Source organism: Cornus florida, unplaced genomic scaffold, assembly GCF_030987335.1.
Source record: "Cornus florida cultivar Cherokee Brave unplaced genomic scaffold, ASM3098733v1 CherokeeBrave_3.0.0_Hap2_Chr06, whole genome shotgun sequence".
In the NCBI taxonomy this organism is placed as follows: Eukaryota; Viridiplantae; Streptophyta; class Magnoliopsida; order Cornales; family Cornaceae; genus Cornus; species Cornus florida.
Window position 1 is genome coordinate 95,127,528 of NW_026775576.1, and position 12,286 is coordinate 95,139,813.

General features: G+C 36.1%; 1 protein-coding gene and 1 long non-coding RNA gene across 3 annotated transcripts; both read right to left on the reverse strand.

The window, feature by feature from the left end:
* Positions 1-213: 213 nt before the first annotated feature.
* On the reverse strand, positions 214-7,018 carry LOC132313044 (cytokinin riboside 5'-monophosphate phosphoribohydrolase LOG1-like). Of its 2 annotated transcripts, XM_059811659.1 has the most exons (10): positions 6,868-7,018; positions 6,537-6,771; positions 6,278-6,333; positions 4,075-4,205; positions 3,803-3,885; positions 3,631-3,661; positions 2,677-2,776; positions 1,337-1,407; positions 1,052-1,195; positions 215-733 (listed from the first exon to the last, which is right to left on the reverse strand). In XM_059811659.1, exons 5-10 carry the CDS (start codon positions 3,850-3,852, stop codon positions 650-652), a joined length of 480 nt encoding a protein of 159 aa, XP_059667642.1. In that variant the 5' UTR covers positions 3,853-3,885; positions 4,075-4,205; positions 6,278-6,333; positions 6,537-6,771; positions 6,868-7,018; the 3' UTR covers positions 215-649. The 2 variants fall into 2 exon arrangements, with proteins under 2 accessions (XP_059667643.1, XP_059667642.1); XM_059811660.1 differs by lacking the exons at positions 6,278-6,333; positions 6,537-6,771; positions 6,868-7,018 and having other exon boundaries at positions 214-733; positions 4,075-4,182.
* Positions 7,019-7,552: 534 nt separating this feature from the next.
* LOC132313047 (uncharacterized) lies at positions 7,553-9,191 on the reverse strand. Its single transcript, XR_009483384.1, has 3 exons — positions 8,601-9,191; positions 8,409-8,463; positions 7,553-7,742 (listed from the first exon to the last, which is right to left on the reverse strand). It is a non-coding gene; the product is annotated as an uncharacterized LOC132313047 (long non-coding RNA).
* Between the last annotated feature and the right edge of the window lie 3,095 nt (positions 9,192-12,286).

Genomic DNA, 12,286 nt, shown 5'->3' on the forward strand with positions numbered 1-12,286 from the left:
CTAGACTTGTTGAATCCACTAGGATATGCTCAACTTACAAACTTTTTTTTGTTCCTATTTTTATTTTTATTTTTTGATGGACACGAGAGCGTTTAAACAACCAAAAATCATGAGAAGCAGAGAGAAACTCTACAGAACTCATACCTAAATCAAACACAAACTTCTTAAAAAATAATAATAAATAACTACTTCAGTTAGTTGAGATCTGAACAGAATCAAACACACAATTACAACACAGAAAATAAGGTGGACAGAGAATTAATGGACACAATAGCAAGCAACAGCAATTTGGTAATATGTTTACACATACTGTATTATTCATGATTTCTGAATCATTTTAAAAATTTCAGAACGATTCCACAACTTTCTTAACGATTTCACAGATTTCTAAATGATTCAGAGGTAATAATGTTGCAAATGTGTGAAAAACTGAAATGATAGATTCAATTGAAGATGAACTTGTTGAAGCTAAAACTGAAATGAGTTTAGTGAATTCACAGAACTCATGGCAATATATATGGGTGTGTGTGTGTGTGTGTGTGTAGAGAGAGTTTTAGTGAGATTTACAAAAAGAATTCCCCTCAGATTTAAAGCATCAAATTTTCCAAGTTAGCTTCTTTTCTGTGTCAAACCACCATGTCACCTAGAGTTAATCATATTGTTGAGGGTAGCCAAGTTGCTCCATCTCCCAGCTCAACTTTGAAGCAACTCGTTCGTGGCGAGGAACATACTCCTGTGATAACAAGTATAAGAAAATGAGATTAATCCACTGTATTATCTATATGAATCTTTTCAAATGTGAGAGGAAATCATGTTTTCCGGTGTCAAATGTCCATTGACATACGATGAAACAAATGGAATTTTTTACTTTCTGAATATTTCTGGTACGGAACAAACAGAGTAAGCAATCTTTTCTTTTCATTTTTAAGAGCAGGACAGGCACTAAACTATTTCAGAAACTGTCTGCAGCAATTATTTTCTTAGAAAAGTAGTTCAGAGGAGATGAAAAAATCTAACTGAAAAGGCAACTGTGATGTTGAGTTTATGTTACCTCCAATTTTTTCACTAACTCTTTTGCAGTTGGTGCAGAGAGACTGATATGTCGTGCACTTGGACTAATGAAACCCTCTTTCACAGCTTTGTCGATAACTGATAGCAGTGAATTGTAGTATCCATCTACATTCAGCAACCTGACCTGCAAAAACAGTAAAATAAGATATATTTATTAGCATCGAATTAGAGTTTACACAGTTAATTAAAGCAGATTCTAAAAGGCAATTTTAGCAGGGATCACCAACAATCAAACAAAATCTCAGAAAGCAGAAATAAGAATTACAGGTTTATCGTGTATGCCAAGTTTAGCCCATGTTATCACTTGAAGTAGCTCTTCCAGAGTCCCATAACCACCTGCATGTAACATCATCACATAACATAACTCCGTAATTTCAAGATTATTCATAAATCATGCATTTGAAATAAGTTGGAATTTCAGGGTAGAATTTAAATTGGCTAAGAATTATTAAGCTTAGTACCTTCCATTTGATGGTTATCATGATTCAAGGTCAAAGAAGTATTCAAAATGAGATGGGAATAAGGTGTAGCCTATGAAGAGTGAAATGACAAGTTTGCCCCTACATGGGCTTCCAATCTTTCTGACTGTGTTAGCACAAGAGGAAACCCACCAAAAAAAGGACAAATGGGGGAAAAAAAAAAATCGCACGAGGATAAGACTCAAGTAAAAAAGGGGATATCAGAAGTATAAGGTGTGAACATGTCTTCCTGTTAGGTGCAGGTGCTTGTTGCCCAAAACTAAGTTGGTAAAAGGTGAATCTCCTTTGCAATTTTTTTTACCTTTTTTGGCAAGACATTGTCCCCTTAATTTGGGAAGAAAACTTGGTCAAGTTAGCACCAGAGGCTATTATTACAACAAAGGAAAAAGAAAAACACATATAAAACACAGTAGTAGGTCATTCAGGACCTAATGCTCTAATTTTCAGTGAAAGATGTTGACTGGTCAATAAACTAGAGAGTCCAGAGGGTTCTGAATCTTGTTATGATTTAGTCCTCACACGGCTGATATGGCAATATTACCAATACCATATACCATAAATGTATCAAATTCAATACACAACAGCAAATTATAAAAGGAAAATCATTGCACCTTGCCCCCACAAAAGAAATCATATATATAAATTGATTTAATCAACCCAAATTAAAATAATCAACAAGAGTGCAATGCCAAATTCTTTGTCAAAAGGTTATGGTAATACAACCCAGAGGATAGGCACAAAACTAATAATTTTTTGTCATTTTGCTTTTCCTTTTTGTACATATCTGTTTCTGCTTTCAACGCATGTATTACTTAAGTAAACTGCAGTGTCTTGAGGAACAGTTCTAGGCAATTAAAAAATTTTGATCTTAACAAAGGAATGGGTTTTTAGTAATTTGACTAAAGGGACTGACACTTCTTACTTCCTTTTGACCGGCAACTAAAGATCAAGCAAGGAAATTCATCATTACAAGCTAACCTGTTTTCAACTCTGAAAAGAACCAAAACATGAGGTTTATACATGGTCAATCTCTCAAGCTAGAAATGGAAAACTAATAGCCCTGAAGTCCTCGTCTTTAGATGATTTTCTCAGAATTTTTGTCAAAAATTAAAAAAATTACACTAACCTAGTAAGGCAATAAAAGCATCAGAATGCTTAGCCATCTCTGCTTTCCATTTATGCATATCTGCAACAGCCTTCACTTCCCATACTGTTTCTCCGGTTAACTGCAAAAGGGTACCAAAACCCAAGTAGAAAAAATATTATAAAGTTAAAATCTGGATATATATATGTGTGTGTGTGTGTGTGCGTGCGCGTTTGCGTGTTGTATCTATAGAGAGATTTTTTTTTTTTTTTTTGGGAGTGTTTTGCACTTGTGCAGTGCAGCAATGATGAAGCTTGCAGGAAATGGTGGACTTAAACTAGATAGGCTTGCTGGAAAGGTGGTCCTAATCCCAAATTCTTTAAATCAGCTAACTCCAGAGCCAATGTTTCATATAATACCAGAGGGATATATACACAAAAAGAATATACAACTTGGCAAAAAGTCAAGAAGAAAAAGAACAGAGAGGGATATACTAATGGCTGAACTGACCATCCAACAAAGATGAAACCAAAAAGGAAAATATCAGAGGGAGCATTTGAAACTTAAAAATTTTATAGAAGTGATAAGATGCAAGCTTACAAATGGTACAATGAATAAGGCAATCAAGTACCACACACACACAATAAAATTAGGGGGAAAAAAATTAAATAACTTTAAGAACCCCCTCCTCCACACACACACACACACTCATTTCAACCCACAATATATACACATATTAGAGGGAGACAAACAGTAGTAAAGAAGTAATATACATACATACATATAGATAATTTTTTTGTATATTAGCACCATAAACTATATGTTAAATGGAAGTACTAATATATGAAAAAAAATAGCTAGATATAATCATATAAAGAAAGAAAAGGAAGGAAGATAAGGATGTAACAAGACTAAACTGTCCATAGAATTAGAAATGTGATTAAAAATAGTAGCAGATTAGTGGGTTTTTTATTAATTAATTAATAGCAGACATACCACTAGAGGCATGAGCGTCTTGGGAATCACTCTGCAAGTGCGACAATAAGATGACAAAAATTAGTTGTGCAGTTGAAAAACCAACTATTTCTTAGTCACTTTGTTTGTTTTCTAATTATTTAAGAGTTTTGAGGATACAATGGAAGGAAAAGTGAAGGAGAAGGAAGCTCACCCAATAACATGCCGATCACCATTATGAACAGCTTGTGAAACCAACCCCATTAGGCCTATGCTACCACTAACATCTTCTGTATACTGCATATAAGAGAGCGAGAGAAGGTCAATTTTGTGAGCGCCACATGTACTTATGACCTGAAATGGGTAACACGAATTAACAACACCAAAAGCAGTACCTAATAAAGCTATGGCTTTAGACGTGTGTGTGTTGGGGGGGGTAAGGGAAGGGGTATAAGGGAATTGCTGCAAACTAAGAGCAGGACTCACCTCCTTATCTTTAACTGTGAGAGCATGAAGATCAAGCAAATTTGAGAGGCATTTAGTGTGAACAATGACACAGCTAAAGTTGCACTTTTCTTTTTCACACAAACCACGTCTTCACGTCTTACTTCTTCCACCTACACAATTCCAATAAAAAATAACCATTCATAAGAAATGGTTAACATAAGAAGAATCTATTCATGTGGTTCGGAGGAATTTATAGAAAACAACTTTATCTAAAAGAGCCTAACATTCATTTGTAAAAGAGATTCAACCCGGGTTTCTAATGATTCTGGGGAATCCACTATTGAACTAATGCCCGACAACGATGAAGTATTAGTGTGGGCTGGGATTTCTTTCCAAAAAAGGGGAATATCAGATAACCAAACTTCAGCCGTAAGAGTTGACCCCCCATTCTAGTAGAGTGTCAGGCAGGCGTAACATTTAGAGAATTGTTTTTCTCCTTTTTTTTGCTATACCTTTCCTTTGGTCGATCAGATCTGTATTTTGGTATTAGAGGGGTCTCTCGAGACCTAGAAAGATATACTAAGTATTCAATAAGCTGAGAAAAGAATAAGTTTGGGGCGGGTTTCAAAGTTAAACTGCCTTTAATTAGCAGCAATCTCCATTACGCAACAATATTAGTTTTCTAATTTTAGATGCAACCAATTAGTTTATCTAGTGTCAATATACATTTGAAGCGAGCACCATTACGTAACAGTATGAGTTTTTAATTTTTCATGCTACAAGTTAGTTTATTAAGTGTCAATACAAAAACAAGAAATATTCATTACGCACAATTGAAACACTACTATACTAATATAGATAATGAATCGGAATAATACATGATGATGAGGATACCTGACTGGTTTATTTTGACAAGTGTGGTACAGCAATTTATGGATTGATTCATAACGAAACACACTGAATGCAGAAAACATGCCTTTTCCAAAACAACAAAAGTCTGATTTTTCTTCTGAACCAAATAATAAAAAATAAAAAAGTTAGTGAGACATATCCTGAATCACTTTTTCCTGAAACGTCAAAATAGCCCCAAACCAGATCAACAAAAGAATACAACAATTTGGCTAATATGGGTTATTCTTTTCCATTATCTACAAAAACCAAGATGGCATCAAATAAGTTTCAATCTGTTGTTCCTACTTTGTTCCCCTTCGTTTTCGCAGCAGCCAAAAAGCGAGAATGGGAGGCTTAGTGGATATCAGCAAAATAGCTTTCAAATTCAAAACTGTTAACTCTGGTATAGGAATTTTTCAACATATAACTCCTAGTATAATGTATCAATTTGGTTAAACCCGTAACGCCAGTGACTTCCAACTCCTGTATATGCTCAAGGTGATGTATTTTAAAGGATTCTGACACTCCCAAAGATGTAAAGGCATCATCCTATTTTCAAAAATGCCGTTAAATTGTCAAATATTAAAATTAAGAAAATTGCTGCCAATAATAAAGGATAACTGACTGACTGGGCCAAAATTACAATTCCTTTGGTGGCAAACCTGCATAACCTCTCCATGGAAAACTACATAATTACCAAATGATTGGCCTCAAGAAGATTAAACTTGTTTTCTAGTACAAGTAGCAAAGGAGTTCACTATTACTTTTTACACCGTCCAACAGTTACTGACGCTTTTGCTTCAGTTCAATACAAAGTGACTGCATTATGAACTTAATTCACCCCTATGCTCAAGTCTAAGAATCAACCAAAAAAAAAAAAATGCTCTTAATGCCCCTTTAAATAAATAAATGAATAATGAATAGAACAAGTGTCCTAATTTTCTTTGTTTAAGCATTTCGTAGCATCCTTGACAGGAGGGTGGGGGGAAGGACATGCAACACTCTTTGCTAATAATTACATACCGTTCAGTTCAATACAAAGTGACTGCATTATGAACTTAACTCACCCCTATGCTTAAGTCTAGGAATCAACACAAAAAAAAAAAAAAAAAAAAGGTGCACTTAATGCCCCTTTAAATAAAAAATGAATAGAACAAGTGTCTCAAATTATCTTTGCTTAAGCATTTTGTAGCATCCTTGACAAGGAAAGAGAGGGAGAGGGGGGGGGAGGGGGGTGGAATGACATTCAACACTCTTTGCTAATAATTACATACCAGATGATACTGATAAACGAGCCAATAATAAAATATTTAAGCAAACATAAAGTTTAGCTGATTACAGATTTACTTACTTGCTCTGAATCAAGGATCAGCACAGCAGTTTCTGGATCGACCACCACATCAAGACCTTCCATAAATATATATATATACACGGTCAAAATTGTGAAAACAAATGATTACCATAAAAATGAACATATTGACCAAGAACCAAAGAAGAAAATTGATTCACAAGGACATGATAATAGCGAAGTTATAAAGTGAAAACTCATATCTTGAGTAGGAGAGACAATTAACAACTAGGACAGACAATTAGTTTATCCACTAACTAACCATCGGCTTCTTGGGGATTTTCTTCCTCCCTTTGGTATTCTTCTTGGCATGTGGATGTTTGACCTGGAAAATTTCGTCCTAACGATTTTGTTTGGCGAGATTTTTTACTCTCAGGACCTTGTTGTACTTGTGGCCCTTTGGGTGGGAAAGTTGGCAGATTTTTGGAAAATAGTATAGGTTCTATCTCCCATGGGTTTACACATTCTTCTTCCCGAACGGGGTCATCCCATGTCACCTGCACATTCAGTCAATTGAAGATAAATTAATCTGAGTACAATACGAAGACCAAAGGTATACTAGAGCCAAAACAAACAGGATTAAATTAAAATACCTTGACAGAATTCCAACGTCTCATCGAGAAATAGGAGGACACAGTACCTCTAAACCACATTATTCCTCTTGAGTCTTCTGTTTCAAAACCCTTCTGGAATTTCATATTGGGCTGCCACTGAAATCGCATTGCCTTGCGCACAACTGACATGTCAACACAGAATTGAGGACTTGAAGCCCTTGGATAATACCTTACCACAAAAGGACCCCTCTTGCTGCATTTAACATTTCTTGAGTAGTTGGTGCAGCCCTCTTATACCTCCAAACTTTCTTTGCAATCCCTATAAAGGGATCAGCACCTTTTACCTTCATGAAAACGTGTACATCTCCTGCAACAAGCTTCTTGAGAGCCGCGTACATTTTCCATCCTTGAGATAGAATATTCACCCTTCTGTTTAACATCTGCATATGCTGAAACCACCAGATAGTCCCATGGATGTCTTTAGCGCTGATCACTTGAGATCCATGATTATACGGTGAATTTATTCTAGGAAAAATATTTTCCACACAGTCATCTAGGACACTGAGGCTATCGGAAATGTCAGAAGATGTTAACACTCTCACAGACAAAGGTCCTTCTTGGACATGAGCAGCATTGATGTTTGTATTTTCCACTTCTGACTCATCGCACCTAACCAATTCAAGTGCTGCATACACTTCATCAGTGACGGAATTTGCATGGAATCTCACAGCTAACACTCGACAACAAATCATAGTTGGAACTCCTTCAATCGCCCGATATAGAGCACAAACGTGCTCGGCGTGCCCTTGAGGGTAATAAAAAACTTTTGATCCGACTGAGGGCACCTGCGCCATCCTCCCGGCACAGGCAAACCATTCTTGGGGATTTACCACAGGTTCTGTCATTATGTCTACCTGAAATACATAATTCAGTTCACCAGGAACAATCAATCCATTTCAACGAATAATGCAATTTTAATTTATTAAGTCCTGCTACTTTTTGATCAATTCCGAAGATTTAATGGTTCATCTAAATGAACAGTATAGAAACCTAAGTTGAACTCATGCATTTGTCCAAGGCTCTCATCACAGAAGCAAATGTTCAATCAAGAAAGCAATACTTTCAGAACAATCAAATTCATTCTAACGAGTAGTGCAATTTTAATTTATAATAAAATCCTGTTAGTTTCCAGGATTAGTTGAACAGTTCCAAAGAATTAAGATACGCAATGTAAAAGATAGAAACACTAAAAAATTGATCAAATCCATCCATTTTAATAAGGTAATGCAAGTTTAATTCATAAATTCCTGACAGGAACAGTTCCGATGAGGTAAGCTATAACATTAAAACCCTAAACGATAAAAATCAATGTCTCACACACACAGAGGGAGAGAACATTGATTCGTGTACTGTGTGCTTCAACTGCTTAAGAATTTATCAATCGCGACTTAAATGTGTATGCGTGTGTAGGTATCCGAATCATTAAATGGTTAGGGGATAAAATTAAAACCCTAAATATTCGATGAAAAAAACAAAGATTACACAAATTTTCACGCACACACAGATGGAGGGAGAACAACCTCGATTTTGTCTACAGTGCCCTTCAGATTTCACTGTCGCACCGACTCTCTGCGTCTGTGTATACATGCGAAGCATGATTAGCGATAAAATCAAAACCCTAAATATTCGATGAACAAAAGAAAGATTACACGAATCAATTTCACACGAACAACACACACAGGGAGGGAGGGAGAGAGGGAGGGAGGGAGAACCTCGATTTTGTCCACTGCGTCAGATTTCTCTGTTGCTTCAACTGCTTGAGAATTTTATCAATGGTGTCTGCGTGTATACGAGTATAAATGGTTGGCGTCCTTTTTAAATTTCAAACTACTTGTGATATTTTGGAGGCGGGATTTTTTTTTTTCTCTTTTGTATTTTAAAAAACCAGAGAAATTTTTTTCGTGCTTGGTGCGTAATATAGTTCCATGGTCGGATGAACAATTAAAGGCTGAATTCAAATCTCTCCCTTACATGGGTTGCGGGGCCATTCCATGTACCACCCAAAAATATATAATAATAATGATAATAAATAAATAATCTCAGGGATTTTGACATAGGTGGGTAAGAATTTGGCCTGATCAGGTCTAATATTAGACCATTTTGGTGCAAATAATTTATTGAGAATTCAAGTCTTTAGTGCAAACAATTCTTTAAAAGGAGATGTGAGTATCAATTAAAAACAAAACAAAAAAAAAACACACTGATAGGACTATGATAAGGATCTGTGTATATAAATAATAATTATGCATAAAATCATAAATTGCAACTTATAACTAATATTGGTTATTTTAGTTTTCTAAAATTTTATATTACTTTTTCAATTAACCTGTATATTTTAAATTACATTAAAGTTCATTCATCTACAAAAAATAGTTACAATAGTATCTTAATAATGTCCCAAACTGTAATAACCCAAGCTCGGAAGTCCGAATCGCTAACCGAGTTCTAACCTAATCCGGGGACACCCAAGGGTAAAGTAGTCATTTTACCCCCAGCTATGCAATCTGAGTCGCAACGAGGTCACATTGGTCATTTCTAGCCACTTTGGATCAAATGAGGAGCTTAACTCTAAGTTCGGGTTCGTTCGGGGGCTTCATGGTTGATAAGGGTAAAATTGTCAATTTAAATCATAATTGTGGGATGGGACCTGCACCATTAGAAAGACGGTTAAAAAACGTGCAACTTAGACTCAAGAATGACCCCATTTGGTTAAGAAATGAGAGAGATATGATGTACAAAAGTTCGGGTTTGAGAATACCTGAAAGAGGCAAAACTTGGCTAAGTCTGGGAGCGACGACCGATCGTAGCTTTTGGCTACCGGTCGCCCAACACCCTGGACACCTCCACGCGTGCTAGATGAGCACCCCGGCACGTAACATGACAAGCCACGACCAGTCGTAGGTTCTGGCTACCGATCGTAGATTCACGAACTCTCTGGTGAACAATAACTTATGCTCCAAAAATGAATTCTTTTGCCCCTATTGACCTGGTTCACCTTCCCGGACATAAACTTTGTCAATTTGACCGTTATAACCCTGTCCCAACTCACAGAAATGTGCAATCATGCAATCAAAACCATCATAAACCAGGCATTGAATCTAAATAATTCTTTAAACATCATGACATCTCAAAGCTTGCACCATATATAAAGTATGAACATGGTAATTACTTTCATCATTTACATGCCCAAAATATGGCATAGATACCCCAAATGAATTAGATTACAAATTTGAGACCTTATGGTCTTAAATACAATGTTCTTTACAAAATAAACAAAGCATAGTCATTTTACAAAAATAATCATCATAGCTAAACATTGGTTACAAAAATATCAAAAGTGATTCCGTTAACTTCAACTACACTTGTGGAGGTCCGTCATCAACCATCTCTTTACCGTGGCCTAGAAAATGTTAATGGAGGGGGTGAGCACGGAGGCTCAGTTGAAGATACCTAAGGCACTAATTTGGACTCCCTTAAGCTACACAACACACATTAAGGTTTAAAAGAAATCGGGATCATACATTGGGGAAATTTATAGCATTTAAATCACAAGTTAATCTCATCAATAACATTTACACAACTCATCATAATTGCACATGAAAATGCAATGCATAACTGTTCCTGAACTGGGTCTCTATCAGCCCTAACTCACACCGAAAACCGCTAACCAAATTTACCGAGGCAATATTGATTAGACATCCCTGACCTCTAACCGACGAACATTTTGGGGCCTAGCAATCAACATTACGTGTCCTATAACTGGCACGCGCTCCATCTAGGTCAAGGTTAGCACTGGACTTGCGAAATCCGATTCTTTGTATAAAAATCCATTACATGCCCTTTCTCATTATCCATTTCCCGCCATGCCATGCACATGAATCAAATTCATCATTTTAACTTCATTTTCATTTATACGACAATAATAGCATTCTTTAGAAAATGAACGCAACATGGCATTTTTTAAAATACAAATTCGATGCAAACATTGCATTTTCCATAATCCAATCAGAAGCATGACATTTAAAAAAAAAACAACTACAAGCATGCACAATATAGAACTTCACACCATCCCAAAATCATGTTAGCATTTATATTCCAAGTAATTATTCTCTAAAACAATATCATACATGCTTTTAGCATAAAAAGGATCATAACTTCACATCATTTAATAGTATGTTTTCATCATATTAACCCATAGTCATTTTAATTCACATTTTTCACATCCAATAATGAACTTAAGAGAAATCAAACAAGGATATTCAATGAAAGGCAAAGTGTAATGTTCCGAATTTTTCAGGATTTTTCGTTATTTTATTTTATTAATTATTCTCCGCGCACCGTTTTACGCGTCGTATGGGACCTAATATATTTTTATTACATCATTATTTATTTTTGGTCATTGAGGTGTTATGCATATATATGGGTATATATATGCATATGTGGATGAGTTAGTGGAAAGCGATATTTTATTGGACATGTGTGGGTTTGTTTTAAAAGAGAAAGGCTAGTTCGGTAACTTGTTTGGTCAAATGGGAAGACCAAATGTGAGGCACACATTTTGTGAGGCCAAGAGTGGGCCTTTGACCATACACCATTACCCCACCATCACCCACAGTATAACGACCCAAATCCTCATGGATCCGGATCATTAAATGGGTCCTTACCTGACCCAAAATCATCAAAGGGTAAAATAATCTTTTCACATTAAATTTAAATAACAAGGTCCAAAAGGGCAAAATGGTAATTTGTTACAATTCCATAAATTGAGACTCAAGGGTACAACGGTCATTAACTTGTATCACATAGTAAATAGAATAAGGTTTGGGGCAATATAGTCCTTTCGGGGGTTAAAATATAATTATGGCATTTTAGTGGGTCAAAGAAAATAATTACGTGTAATTTCACTTGGTGCCAAAGTGTAATTTAAGAACTTAATTAGTAATTACATATGTGACGTAAACCGGTCGACGTATATGCATTATACGTTGACTGGTTTGGGTTATAAACAGTGGTGATACCCGTCGACGTGTGGGAAGCTACACGTGGACTGGTTTGGAACGTGTACAACATTACCACACTGTAAGATACCGGTCGACGTATGGGGAGCCACACGTCGACTGGTTTACGTAATTCGTCGTATAAGATTTTTACGTCGACTGGTTTGGCTCATTCACGTTTAAAAGCCCACTGACACCGGTCGACGTATAGGAAGCTACACGTCGACTGGTTCATACAACTCGGTCGACGTATGGGGTTTTACGTCGACTGGTTTGGGTTATCCTCACCCACTGTTCCACTACACTCACGTACATAAACTAAGATACATTTCAACATTAAATTGCAATAATAACCACCACTTCATAACGTAATTTACAACACGCACGTTATATGATATACG